The sequence below is a fragment of the Pectinophora gossypiella genome, chromosome 13, assembly GCF_024362695.1.
Source record: "Pectinophora gossypiella chromosome 13, ilPecGoss1.1, whole genome shotgun sequence".
Classification (NCBI taxonomy): domain Eukaryota; kingdom Metazoa; phylum Arthropoda; class Insecta; order Lepidoptera; family Gelechiidae; genus Pectinophora; species Pectinophora gossypiella.
In genome coordinates, this window is record NC_065416.1 from 5090496 (window position 1) to 5110104 (window position 19609).

The following is a 19609-nucleotide window of genomic DNA, read 5'->3' on the forward strand; positions in this document are numbered from 1 at the left end:
ACATGAAGTGTCCTGGGTGTGACCATGGGATCAAATAACAAAATTAATTACTAAACATAATATTACAATAAGTTTTGGTACCTAGTGCAACCCACTATTAAAGATTTCAACTATCGAGTTTTTCTGTTGTGCCCATCAGAACTAGTGTAGGTACGCATAGCTAGGCCGATAACGTAGAAGGTACTTCGCCTATTTATTGTTCCTCAAAACTAGAGTGAATAGGTGTTTACTCGGTAGACATGTTCCAACTTAGGCCACATCTTCACTTACCCTCAGGTAAGATTGTGGTGAAAAGCCTTTCAAAAGCGAACCTATTTATAATTAAATAAAAAAAACAACTCGAGTACCTATTACACTAATGACGATAATGTAGAAAAGGATAATGATAATTATAGGTAGGTACCTACAAAGAGAGTATAAATAAATTATACTACGTTTTGGTAGGTTAGGTAGGTACATAACTGTGAGTACCTACCTACCTACTGTGACATGACATGCGATTACGAACCTTAGAGTAGTATTATTCCTTAGTCTATGTTTTGAGTATTAAAGTTTCAATACTCAAAGTGACGAACAGACAAACAGGCCGAATCGAAAAGGATTTCTAGTTCCTAGTTGATTAAGGAACCCTAAAGCTCTATAAAATATATTCTATGCCTAAACAGAGAAAGTAGTAAAAAAAACTGCTCAAAAATCTATCCTGTATCTATTTTGTGTTTCAGGCTGAGAAGCCTGCTTTCGGGAAGCGCATAAATTATGTAACATAAATAAATAATTTATCTTTAGATTGTTTTTGGAAGTTAAAAGATGAAACGTGCTTGGGTTTGGCTTGGACTCTTGGAGCGTGATTTCTGAACGAAATACAATTGAGTTTTGTGTGGTGAAATAGAACGCTAAGTAAATGCCATACAACATCCAAAAGCTTTTCTTTAGCGTTATAATGGATTGAAAAAAAACCACACTTGACAAGTCAACGCAAGCAAGCGGTTACGACTTTTTGTTTTTTCCCAAATATTTCGCCCTTCTTATGTTGTGTTTTTCGTTATTTATGAATTTTACGACTTAATAAAGACTATTAAATGTTTTTCTCTTTAAAAATACTTTTTGAATGAATATGGAGTATCATTACTCTGATCTTTGCATACCTACTGATCACCTTCTCACTGGTAAGCAAACAATATTCCTTATTAGTAAATCGATTTTTTAATCATAACATTTTAAGAAACGAAATACTAGACTTGATTCTCAATACTCTGTGTGATAACGTGTTTATTGTTTACTTGTATTTTGTAAACAATCAAATCACAAGTCTTATGAAGTGTCCTACTACAATATACCTACACAACTTGTCAAAAACGAATGTCCGTCGATGAGGCAACATTTAGGTACTTACTATATGAATTTATTTTTAGTTTTGATTTGATAATTAGTTTTTTATAAACTATAAATTAAGTGGGTACTTGCTAAATAAACTACATATTAGAATTCCAATTTTATAGGAGTCTTGAATATGTTTTTATTGCAGGTTTCAAATTCTTTAAGTAGGTACCAACTTTAATTATTTATGTAACAAAATAAATTAAACAGGTGTACCTAATTAATTACTTATGGCATGGCATGTCTTGGTCTACTTTTAGTAAACAATAACATTGAAAAATTCTTTGGGAATAATGTATAAATCTTAGGGACTAAAAGGACTTTTGATTGACTATTATACTGCATACTCCTTCCTGTTGAATAAGGTGAGGCCTGTGCCGAGCAGTGGGAAAAATATGATCTAGTTATAATGATGCTTTTAATTTTAGACCACTATGCAGCAGAATATGCTCCACAATACCTAGTGCCAAGTCAAGAAGCAGAGTATGCTGTGCGAAGTAGTGTTCTGGTGGATGGAGGGGACAGGTTCGGTGTCTCTGCTGTGGTGTTTGACAAATATGAGGAACTTATGTGGATGGGCAATCAAGGGGTAAGTTTCAAATAGAATTATGTTCCTATACCTATATAAACTGTCCGTCATATTGTAGGAAAAATAACACATTGGATTAGTTTGTAAGTCTGGTTTGTTGTTGGGATTAATTAAGTAAATAATTTCTTCTTTAGTTTGTCATAAAAAAGAAAATAAAAATTAGCTGGCTATTATATCTATCTTAAAATTAAATCCTGTATCTGTTTTTTTTATGTCTAAAAGTATCTAGGTATAAGAACTTTAAATAGGTAACTTCCACACTGAAACTAAAAATGTTTGTTTTTCATTATTTTGATAACAAAAAAAGTGACAATCTGTCTTCATGACATTGTTTTAGGGTCATGTGACATCCTACTATGGTCCCACCATGCAGAAGTACACATCATTCCAAGTACATGAGAGTGAAGAAGTGAGGGACATTATCACAGTAGAACAAGGCATTTATGTTTTAACTAAATCAATACTTCGGCATCAGATTAGAAGGGGTATTCCTAAACACACTTTTAGGTAAGTTCTTACAATTGTATGGTTTATTTAATTTACTATTCATTTTGATTGCCTTATGCATAGTGAAAACCTCATAGTGCCTTTTTGATAAATCATATTTAGATCATTTTGTTAACTAAACCTCACAACAAGTATGCTAGTTTCAATCCAGGTAAAAAAAATGTTCTACTCTTTACCTGGAATAAAAGTATGTGTCCAATGTCCATTTTGAATTTTTGTTGAAACAAATCACATCAGAATTTTTTTTTTAATATTTGTGATGTCTGTTTGTGATTGGTGTTCTGTATAATATGTCTCCACTTCACTTGATTTTACTCCCTATCACTATGTACATATTCTACAATCTAGAATCTAGTTTAGGATTTCATCAGACTACTTTGTTAATTCAGCAAAAACTAACTTTACTCACCATGTTGAACAAATTACTGTTATACCATTGATACCAACTTACAGGTCTTCCAATATGACTGACATGCAATGCTTGTATCAAGTGAGTCCTACAAAATTGGTGATGGGTGGACACCAAGAGAAGCTCCTTGAATTGGATCTCAATAAAATGGCGGAAACTGTTATTGTAAGTAACTGATTTAAGTTTCTTCTTCTTGCTTATCCTTCTTTATGAAAGAAAAAACGAATTTGTTCGTACGGATTCGTTTTTTCAACAAGATTAGGTTTCCGACATTCATTTATTCCATATAAGTAGACCCAACTTCCTATTCCTAAAAGTCTGGCAAACTTGTAATAAATTATAGTTTAATACCGGTCTACAAGCAACCAACTCTCTCCAATGTGTGCACTCCCATACACTTAAAAGATTGGCAATTATTGTGCAAGAAGAATTCATACTCTTGCGGCCTTCTGCATCGAAACGACCAGGGCCTTAATAGCCTTTCTATTCATGTTTGTAAGTCTTTATAATGTCATAGCTGTCGTTCCTTCAATCCATTACCACTTTCTGGAACACAGCCTGCAGTTCATCAACTTTTACTTTATAATAACACTTTGACTTTGGACATCGCCTGGTGCTGGTTGCGTCCTGGAACCTGTCAAATAAATGGTATGTATGCGCAGGCGCGACAAGAGGAAGGGTGCGCGGTGGTGCGCAGCGGCGGCGGGTCGCTGGTCGCGTGCGGCGGGGCGGGCGGGCGTGTGGTGTTGCGCGACGTGCGCTGCGCCGCGCGGCCGCAACACACGCTGCGCGCGCACCAGGCCGCGCTCTCCGACCTCGACATGCAGGGCGACCTGCTCATCACCTGCGGCTTCACGCAGTCGTCAGTATTACATTCATACATATCAGATACATAAGCTCACACCGCTAATACGAAGGGATCTTTCGCTCATCCAATAGATTAGATATTTATTGGGTTTAACTTAACTAATTCCTCGAATGATTCATTTTAAAACGAATTCACGTCCTTCACAAGTTTGACTTATTTTTGTTATTGTGCCTCTAATCTAAGTTCTAAGGTACTTAGAAACTTTACTTGTCTAAACTATAAGTTAACTGTTACTTTATTTATAAAAATAATAGAGGGTCTGTTCATTAATGTATGGTCACGAGCATTAATATGTATACACTTTGGTACCATGTCACATTAACTTTTTTGAGAAATTGAACTGTAAGTCTCACTAAATGTCAAATATGTTAGTGCGACAGAGTTCTAAAGTGGGTAAATTATATTGCTCATGACTGTACTATCATATAGCGTGAACGGAGTAGCGGAAGCGGAGCCGTACGTGGTGGTATGGGACGTGCGGTGCCTGCGCGGTAACAAGTCGGGCAGCGAGGGCGCGTGGTCGATATCCACGGCGTCGCCGCCTCTCCTCCTACACTTCCTACCAGCGTTCTCCGGCCGAGCCGTCGCTCTCTCCGGAGACGGCCACGTCGCGCTGCTGCACGTCAACGCCGGGGTTAATGAGGAGCAGTCTGTTTTCCAGGTGAGTGATTTGTAGCAGACTAGCAGGGGCCTGTTTAATAAAACTTACAATTGTAAATTACAATGACAATTTCATGTACATTGCGGAGTTTGTGATCACAAATATTTTGCAGTTTCATATTAGCTACGTAATGAACACCAAATTGTCGTTGTAATTTACAATTGTAAGTTTTATTAAACAGGCCCCTGGTTATAAACTCACACACATAATCCCTAATAAGATGAGCAAAGCCTCACGTAATCAGAACACAACTTGCAGGCAGTTTTGATACGAAATAATTATACAATTATTATGATATAAATACCTACTATTATTAATATTGAGATTTTAGTTGCTGAGAAGTTAGTCTCAATGGACTAAATGTTCTTTATGAGGAATGTTGTGTTGACTTGTTACTGTTTTCCTTAGTTTAATTATGTCCATTAAATAGATAATAAATAAGTCCTAAGATGGATACGACGAACCATATGGTGACAGGTGAACAGCCACTCGCCTATGTGTCTAATAGTACAACATGTTAGAAAGGACGAAATCCTTCTGTGGTTTTTACGACATGACCAGGAAGGCAAACAGCTGAGCGCATGTTTTTGCTCCCATTTTTTGCTCCCAGTCTAGCAGTGGCCCAAATTCAAGCAGCAGTTTTCACCGAAATCGTTTTATGGATTTTTTTTTAATTTTCAGGTGGACACAAATAATTCCTTATGTAGCGTAATGGATGTGTCGACTACTAGTCAAGCGCTAGCTTTTGGCGACCAAGCGGGTCACCTGCATTTGTTTTCTCCCCAGCACAACCATGAACCTGTCTTCAATAATTTCTCTAGGTAAGGAGTAAAGGTACTGTAATGTAGGTAGGTAATTTACACCTGTCCCAGCGTGATAACTTGCGACACGAGAAATGTCGCGGCAACGTACGGTGTTTATCTAAGATGACATTATCTCTTATTGGGCTTAAGGAAGGATCCGCAACTTATCAAATACATACTAGTGTTCAAAATCCAATTCATTTTTAGGGTTCCGTACCCAAAGAGTAAAATCTCTATCACTAAGACTTCGCTGTCTGTCTGTCACCAGGCTGTATCTCAAGAACCGCGATAGGTAAATTATGTATTTCTGTTGCTGCTGTTACAAAAATTCTAAAAACAAAATGAAATAAATATTGAAAGAGCATATAATAAGGGCACGTTAAATATCCCATATAACAAATGCGAGATTTTGCCCTTTTTTGCTCGATATCAATAATGGCAACAGATTGTACCTACTGTTGTTTATCTAGTAATGGTACGGAACCCTTTGTGCGCGAGTCCGACTCGCACTTGGCCAGTTTTTTCAATTTATTTTTGCACCAGTGACAATCCAATCCTGGTGTGCTGCCTACTGTGTGCATCAAGCTTTAGAATTTTCTTTTCAAGCCAGTGTAGGTGATCATAAAAAAATGTTTTCATTCTATATTTTACAAAATAATTATAAATTACGGATTACGTAACAATAGGTTCGTTGCGGACGTTTGACTACGTTTAAAATACTATAAATAATTGTATAGTTTTGACGCTCCGTAAACATATCCGCCGTATATTATTCAACTAATTAGTTCATCTTGCCTATTCCAGGGCCACAGAGTTCGCAAACTCGGCTTCGGGTCTGCCATGTGTCAGCATGAGCGATAACGCATTCCAATTCTCCTCCGTGCCGCTTCCCCCTCTCTCCTCCGGGGACAAGTGGTTCAATGAACTGCCTATTGAGTTTTTCAAGAAGGTTTTCAGGTGAGTTTCCAAAATACAACAATTTCCAAAAAACAAAGTATAACTATTGTAGACTTATACTTTGAATTCCCCAACAACACTGCATAATGAGGATGAATATTTTTTACGTGTGTACGGGGGATGTTGTCAGCCAGGACGTGAGGTTAGTGGCAAAGAGCGATGCCAACCGGAGAGGTTGACATTGTTACAGTATATGTTGTATGGCTATGACTATGCAGCAATAATTAAATATGCAGAAAAGAAAGTTACGTCCGTAGGCGGGATTACGGGGAAGGCGCGAATATAGGGCCGGCGCAATCTGTATCCCTATGTTCTCTTTATTATTTCTCTGTTGCTTCGAAAGATCGCAATGGAGGAGTTTAAAAACAATAATAACTAAAGCAGAAAAGCTGCGTTAAAACAATTTAAAAACTTGAAGTCGTACTTTCATAATAATAATATTTTCAGGAAGCCAAAACCCATTGATCCTGAAGTTCTGAAAACTATGAAAATGCAAGGACCTATAGGTTACGCGCCAAATCCTAGAACTTTTAAACGAAACCAGGTACTTATATTTCTCAGTTCATTATAATATTACGTAGTACAATAGTTTACGATTTCTCTAATTTTGTACTTGATTTGTTTCAGATGCCTTATGTAGAAGATACACTAGAAGATTTGAACTCGCCCAAACAGAATGACAATAAATATACCGCGCAGCCTGTTCCGAAGCACTATCAAAAGGTAAAAGTATATAGGTAATGATAACATCTTCTATAGTCCGTTCAAAAATGATCTTCATAAAAGGTAAACAAACCTGTTACCACAAAGAATGTTCGAATTTCACCTAAACTACGCAACGTATTCTTCTAATAACATCCGTAGCACTCAATAGATGTATGATTTCTTAGCTCAATGTGAAATTAACGTAAAATAATTATTAAAAACACATTTTTTCATGTAAAAACAAAAATCAAACAAAACTTCACACAAAAAAGTTGATTTGTTAATCTGTGGCCAGCTGTCAATTTGACGATTAGTGATGAGACATTTCATTCAGGTCAGGAAAACGAGTCAGTTCCGTGAATAACTTAAGTGAGTGTACTGTACTTAATAAGCCGAAATGCGCAGAAAAAATGACTTACAAAGTGAGTTAGTGTAACCACAAAGAAACATACAATATATATTTTAATATTATCATACAAAATATTCAAACAACCCAAGAGAGTCAGTTCATTTTGATAAAATAACTTGAGCTAAAATCAATTCAGCACTTCACTAGTATGCAGTTTGACACAGATAAAAAATATCGGCAGCCATATTTGTTTACCTTTTATGAAGATCATTCTTGAACGGACTATACATGTCGTACACCTCGAATTAACTCATCTTTTATCATTATACTATATATAGCTACAAACCCATGTACTGACTGACTGACTCACTCACTGACTCACTGACAGGGTTGTTCTCCCAGAAGGAGCGTCGGGGGGTGAAAATGATGTATGGGGGGTGTGATCGGGATCTCCCGGTGAGTATGGGAAAACTTCCAGATCTTGGAAAACTGCTCCGCATCAGGGAGACGCCCTACAGTCTGGCGAAACTATCACACCTGGATCGATTCTTTTTTCACAATACCTACTTAAATCTTGGTCAAATTCTATTGTGGGTGAAAAAAAATCAAAATGGCGGAAAAACAAGATGGCCGCCATACAAAAGTTTGTTTTTCCAGAAAATGTTTCGTTGGTAAAAACTGTGTATGGGGTTGTAATCGGAACGTCTTGGTGAGTTTGGAAATACTTCTCCATCTTCAGAAACTGCTCCGCATCAGGGAGACACCTTACGGCCTGGCGCAACTATCGCACCTGGAAGGATTCTTTTTTCACACAACCTATTTAAATCTTGGCCAAATTCTATTGTGGGTGAAAAAAAATCAAAATGGCGGAAAAACAAGATGGCCGCCATACAAAATTTTCGTTTTTCTCAAAAATGCCTCGGGGGTAAAAATTATGTATGAGAAATGTGATCGAAACATCATGTTGAGTATGGAAATACTTTTCTATCTTCGAAAGCTGCTCCGCATCAGGGAGACACCCTACAGCCTGGCAAAACTATCGCACCTGGAACTTTTTTGTTTTCACGAAGCCTATTAAAGTCTTGGTCAAATTTTATCGCCAGTGAAAAAAAAAACAAAATGGCCGCCATACAAATTTTTGTTTTTCCAGAAAATGTCTCAGAGGTAAAAATGATGTATTGGGGTGTGATCGGAACGTCATCTTGGAAAACTGCTCCGCATCAGGGGTCACCCTACGGCCTCGCAAAACTATAGCACCTAGAACTTTTTATTCGAGTCTTGGTCAAATTCTATCGCGGTAAAAAAATGGCGGGAAATCAAGACACGCGAGCAGCTTGCTGCGAGCGAACCACGCGACATCTAGTTTTAACATATCGCTGGATGGTGTACGCTATCTACGTAGATAAGTCGTATGTTTATTTACCCAATACACGCCGCAGGAGTTAGTTTCTTATTTTGAATTTTATAAACTGATTGAAAAATATCAATCAAATTATTCTAATGATTTCATAAATCATTCGAATGATAATTCGATAAGTAATCGAATGATTTTTGACGCAAATAATTAAAATAATCATAAAATGAAAATTTTATGTTTTCTTAACATGTGTAGAGCAACATAATATTGATTTCTTATCAGTTAGTATCAACTAGTCTAACAGAGTACACATACTCTAATTTAATTGAATACGAATAATTTAAATTTATTCGAATAAACTATTCATATTCGCCCATTACTAGGTATAACTTATGTTCGTATCCTGGACTTGCAGGAAGATGTGTACATTAGGTATAATGTTGCAGCGTTTACAATAATTAATTTGCTATTGGTTTCAGATGGATGTGCGATATAACAAACATTCTCCTAACGAGGTGGATGCGGAGAACTCGAATAAAACTGGCTTCCCTGGGTTGGAAGCGACATTGCCAAATTCATATTGTAACGCTATGCTGCAGGTAAAGCTATTTAATATACTTTTATTGCGTTTTATTGTTCTTATTATAAGAAATGACTGTGGGCCTGTGGTTCACAGGCTTGATTTTCAAACGTGGAGCGCCGGTTCGAACCCCAGTACCGGCCTTGCACTAATGAGTTATTAATTTATCTAAGGTGCAGTTTTCACTAACACAGTTGGCTCGACCATTAAACGGTGATACGACTCACTACCCATTCCGTTGGTCTCACAGAAAGCGCGGTGAGGTGGTTAGGTTAGGGAGCTATATCTTGCGATGGATGTACCTCTAACTGCTCCTTTTGGGATATAGTCGTGAGCTGAATAAGTTATCAAACTGTTTGTCTTCTATAGCATAACCAGGTGCAACTAGCATTGTACTGACATTTTATTGGTTGATCATGCACAATGAGGATCATTAAGAGTTACAAAAAATAAATAGATCAATCTTATGCTACTCGTATCGGTCCAGTATTTACAGAGTTGACGAGTAGTAGAGTTAGCGACGTGCTTCAATTGACAATTACTCGGTCATTGTAAGTCGTACATCACAAGTAATTGCATGGATTTTCAGAGTTTTATAAAAAGAGGAGAGCTTACGTGCAACAAATGCTGTGTGCTGTTGTTGAAATGTTTTATAATTGTGTGTATGTGTTGTTGATGTGCAAAGTGTATTTGATTTGAACAAATTAAAGAGACTGCGAACGTCGTTTCTTATAAGAAAGTCAAAAATTGGCCTTTGATAGACAAGAATAGAGAATGCTACACCAACGAGAGCGTGGATCTTAAATTAATGATGATGAATTAAAATTACTGATCATCATTTTCGTTTATTTTCATTTCCTTGGCGTTATCCCGTTTTCACAGGGTCCGTAGACAGGTCCGGTTTTTTACAATATTCTAATAATAATAAACTTTATTGCACAAACACACAAGGAGAATTTTGTTAAAATAACACAATATCATGCGCAATTTTACAATACAAGTAAAAACGGCGGCAGTTAAAGATATATTTCCTAAATTGCAGGTTCTATATTACACAACGCCGGTAAAAGCAACGCTCTTGGCACATACGTGCGCTAAAGAGTTCTGTCTCAGCTGTGAACTAGGTATGCGCGATGACATTTTGATCTTTATCGAGTACACTGTGAGTACTAAATTTTGGTGCTGTTATACGTGTTTTGCATGTACGATGTCGTCAGCTCGTCATTGCGGCTGTATCTTTTCAGTGTTCCATTCCTATTAGACCACCACCAACCCCCCAACAAAACAGCGTGGTGGAGTAAGCTTCATATCCCCTTCCTGTAGCCTATGTCCAGCAGTGGGACGTACAAGGCCGTTAATGTTTTATGTATTCCTAATAGTCAACAATTTGAAAATCGAAGTATTCTGAAACATTCTTACCAAATAATGTAGAAGTTTGTACGTAAAATAGAGTAATAAATGCAATAGTATCCTACGTACACACACTTCAGACACTGTTTATCATCTGGAAAAGATGTATGAGGCTGATGTGTGTGATCCTACGTAATGATAATTTCATTCATGTTTATTATGTATTTCATGACTATATCGAAGAAAATTTACTTAAAGATTTTTATATCAACAAATATCAGTTGTATTAATCTTATTCGCAGGATTCTTGTTCAGAATGCTAGACACGTCTGGCGGCGCGCCTTGCCAAGCGACAAACTTCTTACGTGCCTTCCGAACAGTTCCTGAGGCGGCGGCGTTAGGTCTAATTCTGCCTGACCGAGGCCCCGATGCGAGAGTCGATTTGATTGCTCTTATACAGGCAAGTAAATATTGATTGCAATTGTCACCATTTATCAGCTCAGTAGACACCGCCAGATTGTCTAAAAGTGTGGGTTCTGAAATCAATGACCGACCTTAGCAACCCTGGTGTCACGGATATTATTGTAAAATAGTAACCCTAGCACATGTGTTGAACATTAGCATGTTAATAGTTTACTATTGCATTATGCATTAGCGTGCATACTATTCTGCTGAACTGCTAAAGATAATGCGTTCAGCTGTTTATATTCTGAGGTATGTCATAAGCGCACGTTTACACAGAAGCTGAGATAATCAAAGATAAGCGGATACGTGCAGAAATCGGCCAATCAGACCGTTCTCTCGCTTACTGTGATTGGTCAGTCGCGCATTTCTACGCTTCGCTTCTTCTCGACATGATGGATTATCTGTATGGTCAAGGAGCTATATGGTAACTTAATAATATCCATAACTTTAATAGCTGGCCTCTTCTTCACAGAGCTGGAACCGTTTTATCCTCCACCAAATCCACTACGAGATACTGGAAACACGAAAGAAAGAAAAGGAACTAGCCTTGCTTACGAACTCGAGCCCACCGAAGCCTGTGAGGATGAACCATAACCACGTGAAGGGCATGCCACCGATGGTGAACGGTCAGTTTGACGGTTACCAGTACACGGAGTTGGAGTTCCTCGGGCCCACGACGGAGTTCGATGGGCACGGAGAACTTGTTGACGGCAGGGAAGACGGATGGCAGAACCATGTGCAAGAAGAAGGTTTGTGTTTTTGTAACTTTTGCGTGTGAAAGCTCGGTGAGGTGTGGGTACTTAATTCATCTTGCGATGGATATACTTTGCCTATTCCAATTGGGATTAAGTCGTGAGCTTATGTTATATGACCGATTACTAACCTGGTGTTTTTCTTCAACCCTGTGGGTTGTGAGATAGATGATCAAACTCGGCAACCCTGGTGCTAAGGTTACTATGGAACCGTTAGACATGGCTTATCGAACGAATACATACTAACTTAAGAAAACAGTAGCTGGGACTAACGGCTTCCGAAACTCTTTCACACTCGGACTGCCCTAACGGAATGTCCTAACTTTATACGCGGAAGCACATATAAAACACTAGAGCGATGATGAATACGGAAAGACTAATAATATTAGTCGAATAATTTTCACAATAACTTAACGTAAAGCTCCTTGCGCCATTACTTCTGCTCAGCTATTACATGTTTCAAATTTACGGTAGTTTATTTTTTTAGGATATTATTATATCTAAACTAAAATATAATCTTGACTGACAATAAATGTTCTTTGATGATCCTACATTCTTTCTTTCACAATAACCACTGTATAAGATTTAGTTTCCTATGTAATGTTGTAGTTATGGCAAATAAACCGTTGGGTGCAGGCAGCGGCGGCGGCGAGGGCGACCAAGTTGTTGACAACCACGAGCTGTCGCACCAGCAGTCGGAGAGAGAAGAGTCTGATATCTCGCAGCTGTTCGCCATCGGCCGACATCAGCTCAACCGGTGCTTGAAGTGCAACAAAGAGGTATATTGTGCTCATATAAGTAAAAATAATTCTATGCTGAACTGGGAGTGAATGAAAAACATACAACGCGATCAGATGCTTGTCTTTCCCGGCAAGCGATAGAGGGATTTGGTCCTTTTTAAGGTGATAGATGTGTGCGTGGCGATCACTGTAGATCCACGATACGTGCGACAAACATCCAAATATTTATACTACACCTATACGGAAAGTGCCATCTTCCTTCTTTGAAAAGAGGTCAGCTAGTACGACATCATGTTATACATAACGAGTGAGAGGAAACAAAATTATGAAAAGGTTTCCCGCGCGTAATGCGGATCCGGCTTTACATTAAACCATAGAATAAGAAATAATTCTATGTTTAGAACGGCAATTCTCCGTTCTCCACCAGCGTCGTGAGCTAGGTTTACCGTCTTCAATCGTATGGGTGTCAGACGTCACACAAACGTCAATGTGTAGTCTCATTGTTAAACGAGGTTTTTTGTATGAGGTGTCCGGGGTGTGATTGCACGCCAACATTCTCGATGATTGACCGCCGAGGATGACAATATTGACTTCCCCGACACTTGCAGGAAGAGCGCGAGTCCGTAGTGCTGGCGTGCGCGCTGCAGTACCCGGCGGCACGCGAGGCGACAGAGACGCGCGGCTTCGTGGAGCTGCTGCGGGCCTCGCTGGCCGCGCGCCGTAGCACACCCGCCTGGTGCGAGTGCTGCTCGCGGTTCACGCCCACCACGCAGCGGGGACGAATCGTTAGGTATGCCGACTCACCTTACTATCAGTAGTCCTCGCATTCTCAACACCCAAGGCGATAAACCGCGTCTCCTTAAACGTTCACATTCTGTCGCGGTCCCTGCTCTTCACAATGCCTCCTTCGCTGATTGTTTCGCTTCATCGTCGTTAGCTAGTGTTTACACTTTGCGACGAGTGAACGAAGAGGCACTACTCTAATTCGCGCTTTCGTATTCCGTCCTTCAACTCCGAACACTAATTAAAACCTCTAACTCAAATAAGAAGCGTTTTGGCGAAATTTTTATTTTTCCATTTCACCATAATTTTTTATTTTTTTTATATTGTCCTTTAAATCTGATAAAGTGTAATAGATGTATTTTATTAGATTACCACCAATTCTCGCCATCAACTGTGGTGGAGTGACGGCGCACGAAAAAGCTTACTGGGCTAAGGGGACACAGAAAGATGCAGTAAGTAACATTTTTCATTCAGTATCCAACGCTAGAAATTTAATCAACCAACCCTTATATACGTTACATACATTTTCATCAACGACGCTATGCTTGCGCCATGAATAGGCAATGTCTTTTTTAGTAACTAATCATTATTATTATGTTCATTATTCTAAAAGAGATCATATTCAAGAGTGTTGATAGGTTAAAAATGAGTATGTGTTATATTTCAGCCGGAACCGTCGAAACGGGGAGGCAGCGGTAAACCTTGTCGATACGGATTGCACTGCGCGCGACCTGGCTGTCGCTTCAAGCATCCTGATAGGTAAAGATTAACTACTTTAATAACATAACATACAAACATAATGCTCACGACTAAATCCCAATGGGTTAGTCAGAGATACATCCATCGGCAACTTTCGGCTCTCCACTAGCGTCTGAGCTAGGTTTACCTCTATCCATCTGTCATACTTAAGTCTCGAATTGTATGGTCTGCGCGCGGACCAGAGACGCCGACTTCCCTCGCCTTTACCTACTTAGCCTACTTACTTTTTCTTAGTGAGTTTTATCAAAATTTACTAATGATTTGCAATAAGTACCGTAATCCGGGGTAAATAGGAATCCTGGTGTAAATAGTAATAAAGATCCGCTGTTCTAAACCGCTCTGTTATTATCATACTATTTTTGATAGGTCAATACTTTTTGTATTTTTAAACGTGCCTACATTTTTTGCTACTGGCTACACTGTGCATTTAAATCAACCAATTAGGATTCACTAAAAAAAAACCGTTTCATATCACCATTTCTGCTAATCTATCATCTTAGAAAAGCACAACATGACACCATACATCTCGAGACATACATACTGCCTTGCTTGATACATTAATGTTGTAACAGGCCGAGTCCAACGCAATCGACGTCCTCTAAAAGTCCAACTCACGAGTCACACTGCGTGCTGCCACATCAGCTGGTGATCAGGCTGCAGTCAGACGGTGACGTCATCATCAATGATAAGGTTGGACCATCAATAACACTACGATTCATAACTTTCATAATACCGCTATTTGTGGTTTTTCTGTTACAATCTTCTATCGTATGGGTTGTGAGGTGAATTACCAACCCCATCAACCCAGGTGTCAGGGTTATTATTGAGCCGACATAGGCCCCTGACATGACTCATGTAACGACTACGTACTTACATCAGTAAGTAGTAATCGGGACCAACGGCTTAACGTGTCTTCCGAAGCACGGATCATCTTACTTTTTGGATAATCAGGTGATCAGCCTGTAATGTCCTAACCAAACTAGGGATCACAAAGTGTTTTTTGTGATTTGTCCCCACCGGGATTCGAACCCGGGAGTTCCGGATCGTGAGAACAACGCTGAACTACTGGACCACGGAGGCCGTACATACTTACAATAATTGGTTATTACTGTGAGAAATACTAATTAGTTACACTATTGTTTTTAGCAGAGCGAGCAATCTCCGATGCATTCTCCGAAACAGGATCCAAATAAGAACAAGAAGAAACCAGTAACAATGCATTTGGAGGAGGAATACACTCTAAGCGCGGCGGTGGTGTGTGTCGAGGATAATCCTAAAAACCTCGTGGCGTACATACAGACTGACAGAGGGACAGAGCCGCATTGGTACCTGTTCAATGATATGACGTAAGTGTCAGTTAGCTATCTGTGATTTCTGTTAACAATAGTATTTATATTTCTCAAGAACGTGTAATAGTTCTGTCGTACAGATTATAAGTTCGATGACCAATCTCAAGCCGCTAAAGGTTCCTGTTGGTCTGGTAACAAATTCACTTTGTAATCGGGACCGGCGCCTTTTAAAATTATAAATCACAATGGTGCTAATTCCTGTAAATACCATCTAATTTTATTTTAAGTTATATCTGTCATTTTCTTATCCGCCGAAAAGGAAAGGGACGGGTAATCGACAAGCATAAAATTTATGGAACACACGTCAATTTTAAGCACAAATCTAAACCAACCGTCTAAAAATTTTACATCAGTCAATAACCCGACACGTTCATTTACTCATTCTTCCTAAAATTAAGAGCTGTGAATCATCCGTCCCTTTCCTTTTCGACGGATATGAAAATGACAGATATAACTTAAAATTAGACGGTGTCTCCAGGAATCGGGGCCATTACTTACTGATAATTAATAATAGGATAATTGGATTACGAAAGCGGTATATAAAGCGAAGGTTGATGGTAGGGCTGGCAGAGGAGGACCTAGAAGGGCGTAGGTATATTGACCAAATTGGAGATGTCCTTAGAAAAGGTTTCATACGATCTACTCTGAATGATGTACTGATAATTAGGTGTTCAGTTTGCACTGCCCAGAGAAATTGAGGTTTCTGCTATACAGCACAATGCTATAAATACCGCATTTTTCAACCAAAAGACGCAGCTAAGGCTGTCTACGTAGATAAACGTCATATGACTATTAACCTTTGATCTGTGTGTGATAAGGATCCTGACTACCCCTCTCGTATGTGTGTGATTAGGATCCTGACCCATAGGACTGGTACCTATTTTTACGTAATTATCCACTCTAATTCTATCGCAAAAGGTTTAATGTTGTGTTTTGAACAAAATTGAATAAATGATCTATCATAGACAATCATCATTCGGATGAAATGTTCAATAGTTTCGCTAGAAAAATCGGTTGAAATTCCGTCTCGACCAGTGATACTTCAACTACCAAAAGTGAATACTAAAAGTGAAAAATAAGCTGAAAATTGTTAAAAAAGGTAAGTAAATGTTCAATTTTATTATTTTATATGTATTGTAGTGTCAATTTTTATAAATTATAAGTTCTCAAAGTGATTCACTTACGAATTATATTAGTTCAAAAGTAACCTACAGATCTCAAATAACTTTTCGTGTTTTTCTTTAAGTTATTCTAAACTTACGCCTTGTTTATATACATCATATTTTATATTATTTTGAAGGAAATTTTATGGAGATTCTGAATATCAAATTGCTTTGTATGAATAATTCATAAATATTTACCAAAACGTAAATTATTGAAACCATTACTAAAAAATGCACACACACACACGCAAGTAAAAATGGCCGACACTGTGTACGTACACATGTTTTCAAATTTACTATGGCAAAACCGTTATTTCTGAAATACAACTTACAGGATGATCTTTTACTAACTTTTTGTTTTTTTTTTTTTAGATAAAATGGATTTAACAAATCCTTCAGCTCCGTCAACTTCACGGCCTCTTATCTTTGCGATGCTCGTCCAGGCGACGCCACAAGGATCACTGCACCCTTATTAGTCATAATACGGCTCTTATAAGAATAATATTTTGGTCATATAAACCATAATAAGAACAGTTGTTTTTGATTGTATATGAATAAATCATTTAACATGTAGATATTATCTCTCAATCTAACTAAAGTGAAATCTAAATAATAAAAAAAAAATACCTATTAGACATATTTCATTTTCACACCTTACCTGAACAAAAATAAAACATCCTATGTATGTGTCAGGATCCTAATCATACACAGACTACCGTTCAACAAACGAGTCAGGATCCGTATCATACACAGACGACTGTTCAACAACCAAGTCAGGATCCGTATCATACACAGACGACTGTTCAAGAACCGAGTCAGGATCCTTATCATACACAGACGACTGAATGACGAAATACACTCACACAAGCGCAGATATTATTGACCAATTTTTTTGCCATTCCAAAATTTTTTGTCATATTGTTTTCATAAAATTGATCAATATAAAGCATATAAGTATGTAGTGTGATATGTCTTTACAAAGCTCCATTTTTCTAGTTTATGGTCATATCCTTTGATTTTGACTATGACTTTTGGCACAAACAATAATTGACTGCATAATATTGGTGCAAGTGAATTTTTGATCAAACTTCGTATTCAAGCAGCTCGTATTTTATTTACAAGTAATTTCGAGGCTTGTGTTATTGTTCATAAACAAGGAAATATATCTAGCTTTAGTAATCAATCGCTTTATTATAACGTTCCATGCACAAAAAGTGAAATTTACATCATAAACTGAATGCTGGCGAAACTCGTAAAAATTTTGGAATGGCTTCCACAGACAGGGGGGTAATTTTTTGACAGCGCTGCCACAGACTAAAGGTTAATTGAAGTCCGCGATATGCGTCCAGCATTGCATATCCCATTGGACCTACAGATCACAAAATTGTCCATGAAACGACAACGTCGCAAGACAAACGCGTGACAATTGGCAAATGCGACGTTGCCGTTCAGTGGACACAGTTTTGTACTTTCTATGCAAGATGCAAGTAATTGACAAATTGGCGATAGCGTGTATATAACGTGCGGTTTACGTGGACAGTAGGCCTAATGTCCATTAATGTATTACAGCATCGTTCCGGTGAGTGCGGAGGAGGTGGTCCACTTCGGCGCGTGGTGGAAGACGCCTTGCGTGCTCTTCTACTCGGCGGGTTCGAGACTAGCAAACCACGAGCCGGACTCATAGCCGATGCTTATGTATGGGCCCTACAGCCAGTGGTTAGTAACATTTTGCCTATTACCTACTATTGTAAAGCCCCTACACGAACCGGCTGGACCAACGTGTACTGGGGCATTATGTTTCCGAGATAGATTCAAGAAAACAAAGTTCTTAAGGAAATGAAATCTATCGAATTATCAATTAATCAATTGTTTCGGTTGTGATGCAAGTGAATATTGGTTTCTTTGGAACATATTAGATATATTTGGATTTCGAAAGAACTATAGGTTGTAACTCACTTTGTAACTGGACTTTGTTTTTTTCCAGCTGTGTGGGCCCATACCAAGTAAACGAAGTGTACTACCACGTACCAGTAGAGGCGTACTACCTACGATGACTCAATAGCTCAAGCAATAGTTCCATGATCCAAGGCAAAAGAGAACAAATTATTGATGTGATGTAGATTAAGTTGGAAATAAGCTCTTTAATGTCCGTTGCGTCCATGAATTGAGATTTATGTAATTGAAATAGTTGAATATATAGATGAATGAACTAACAGGTCACCCTGCCGGTGGGACAGGCTAGGTCACAGAATAAATAAATAAATATAGCGCGAGTATAGTTTAATAATAAAGTATCATGGTTGAATTTTCAGTGGCCTTTAGACTGCAAGTGGGTATTTTTGAACTAATATCTTCATACCTAGCACAAAAGCGACTTCTCAGCGTACTTTGTTCCTTATGCAAGCAATATGTAGGGCATTCGGTCAATTGAAAAGGCTACGTTCGACAAGGCATTATATTTCCCATATGCCGTATACATACGAAATTTTATCGACCTTAGCAGTGGTAATATAAAAACTAATTATTGTTAACACGAAGTCTATGCTGGAAAATCTCAAGTTCGAGACAATTTTTTCCTCGCTAGTCCGTGATACGTGAGAAAATTGAATCGCCGTGTTAACTTAGCCTGATTGTGTACCAAAAGGAGAGATAATACTACGATTAGGATGTGTTTCATGGACATATCATCAGTAGCTGCCTGCTTGCAGTATGAAGGTTACAGTAAATGTCCGCCGTATACACGGTGCATAGAGAATAATATTTAATTTTCTAATGGTTCCTGAAAAGTTATGCGATATTACGCATTGAGACAGAGACTATACCGCGAATATTTTTATTACAATTCCGTATCACCTTTGTTTTGTGAATACTTTCAAATTGTTTATCTTTGTCTTGTATATTCTTAACACTACTTAGATGTTTTTTCTTAAACATCACGATCAGTATTTGCGATTCTCATTTAAATTATTTTATAAGTAATGCGGTGGCTGGTTACAAGAATAAAGAAAGTTAAAATTGATAACTTATTTTATTTCTGTTTAGGCCAAAACATAAACCATATTCTTCTATCGTGTGGGTTATGAGGT

General features: G+C 38.2%; 1 protein-coding gene across 4 annotated transcripts; it reads left to right on the top strand.

The window, feature by feature from the left end:
* The first annotated feature begins 969 nt into the window (after nt 1–969).
* On the top strand, nt 970–19545 carry LOC126372046 (PAN2-PAN3 deadenylation complex catalytic subunit PAN2). Of its 4 annotated transcripts, none has more exons than XM_050017558.1 (22): nt 970–1166; nt 1806–1966; nt 2304–2473; nt 2927–3047; nt 3545–3744; nt 4180–4411; nt 5093–5232; nt 6019–6171; nt 6619–6715; nt 6799–6894; nt 9062–9181; nt 10205–10286; nt 10815–10972; nt 11450–11726; nt 12339–12508; nt 13078–13259; nt 13620–13704; nt 13920–14011; nt 14584–14701; nt 15158–15357; nt 18093–18239; nt 18508–19545. In XM_050017558.1, exons 1-21 carry the CDS (start codon nt 1109–1111, stop codon nt 18205–18207), a joined length of 3027 nt encoding a protein of 1008 aa, XP_049873515.1. In that variant the 5' UTR covers nt 970–1108; the 3' UTR covers nt 18208–18239; nt 18508–19545. The 4 variants fall into 4 exon arrangements, with proteins under 4 accessions (XP_049873515.1, XP_049873516.1, XP_049873517.1 ...); XM_050017559.1 differs by having other exon boundaries at nt 15161–15357; XM_050017560.1 differs by having other exon boundaries at nt 12366–12508.
* Nucleotides 19546–19609: the final 64 nt, after the last annotated feature.

What these genes read in the sequence shown, in the direction of transcription:
- LOC126372046 (XM_050017558.1), top strand. Translation starts at nt 1,109, where the DNA reads ATGAATATGGAGTATCATTACTCTGATCTTTGCATACCTACTGATCAC. An exon ending in TTTTTCAAGAAGGTTTTCAG is followed by an intron (nt 6,172 to 6,618) that starts GTGAGTTTCCAA and finishes TAATATTTTCAG; the next exon opens with GAAGCCAAAACCCATTGATC. An exon ending in CAGCGGGGACGAATCGTTAG is followed by an intron (nt 13,260 to 13,619) that starts GTATGCCGACTC and finishes GTATTTTATTAG; the next exon opens with ATTACCACCAATTCTCGCCA.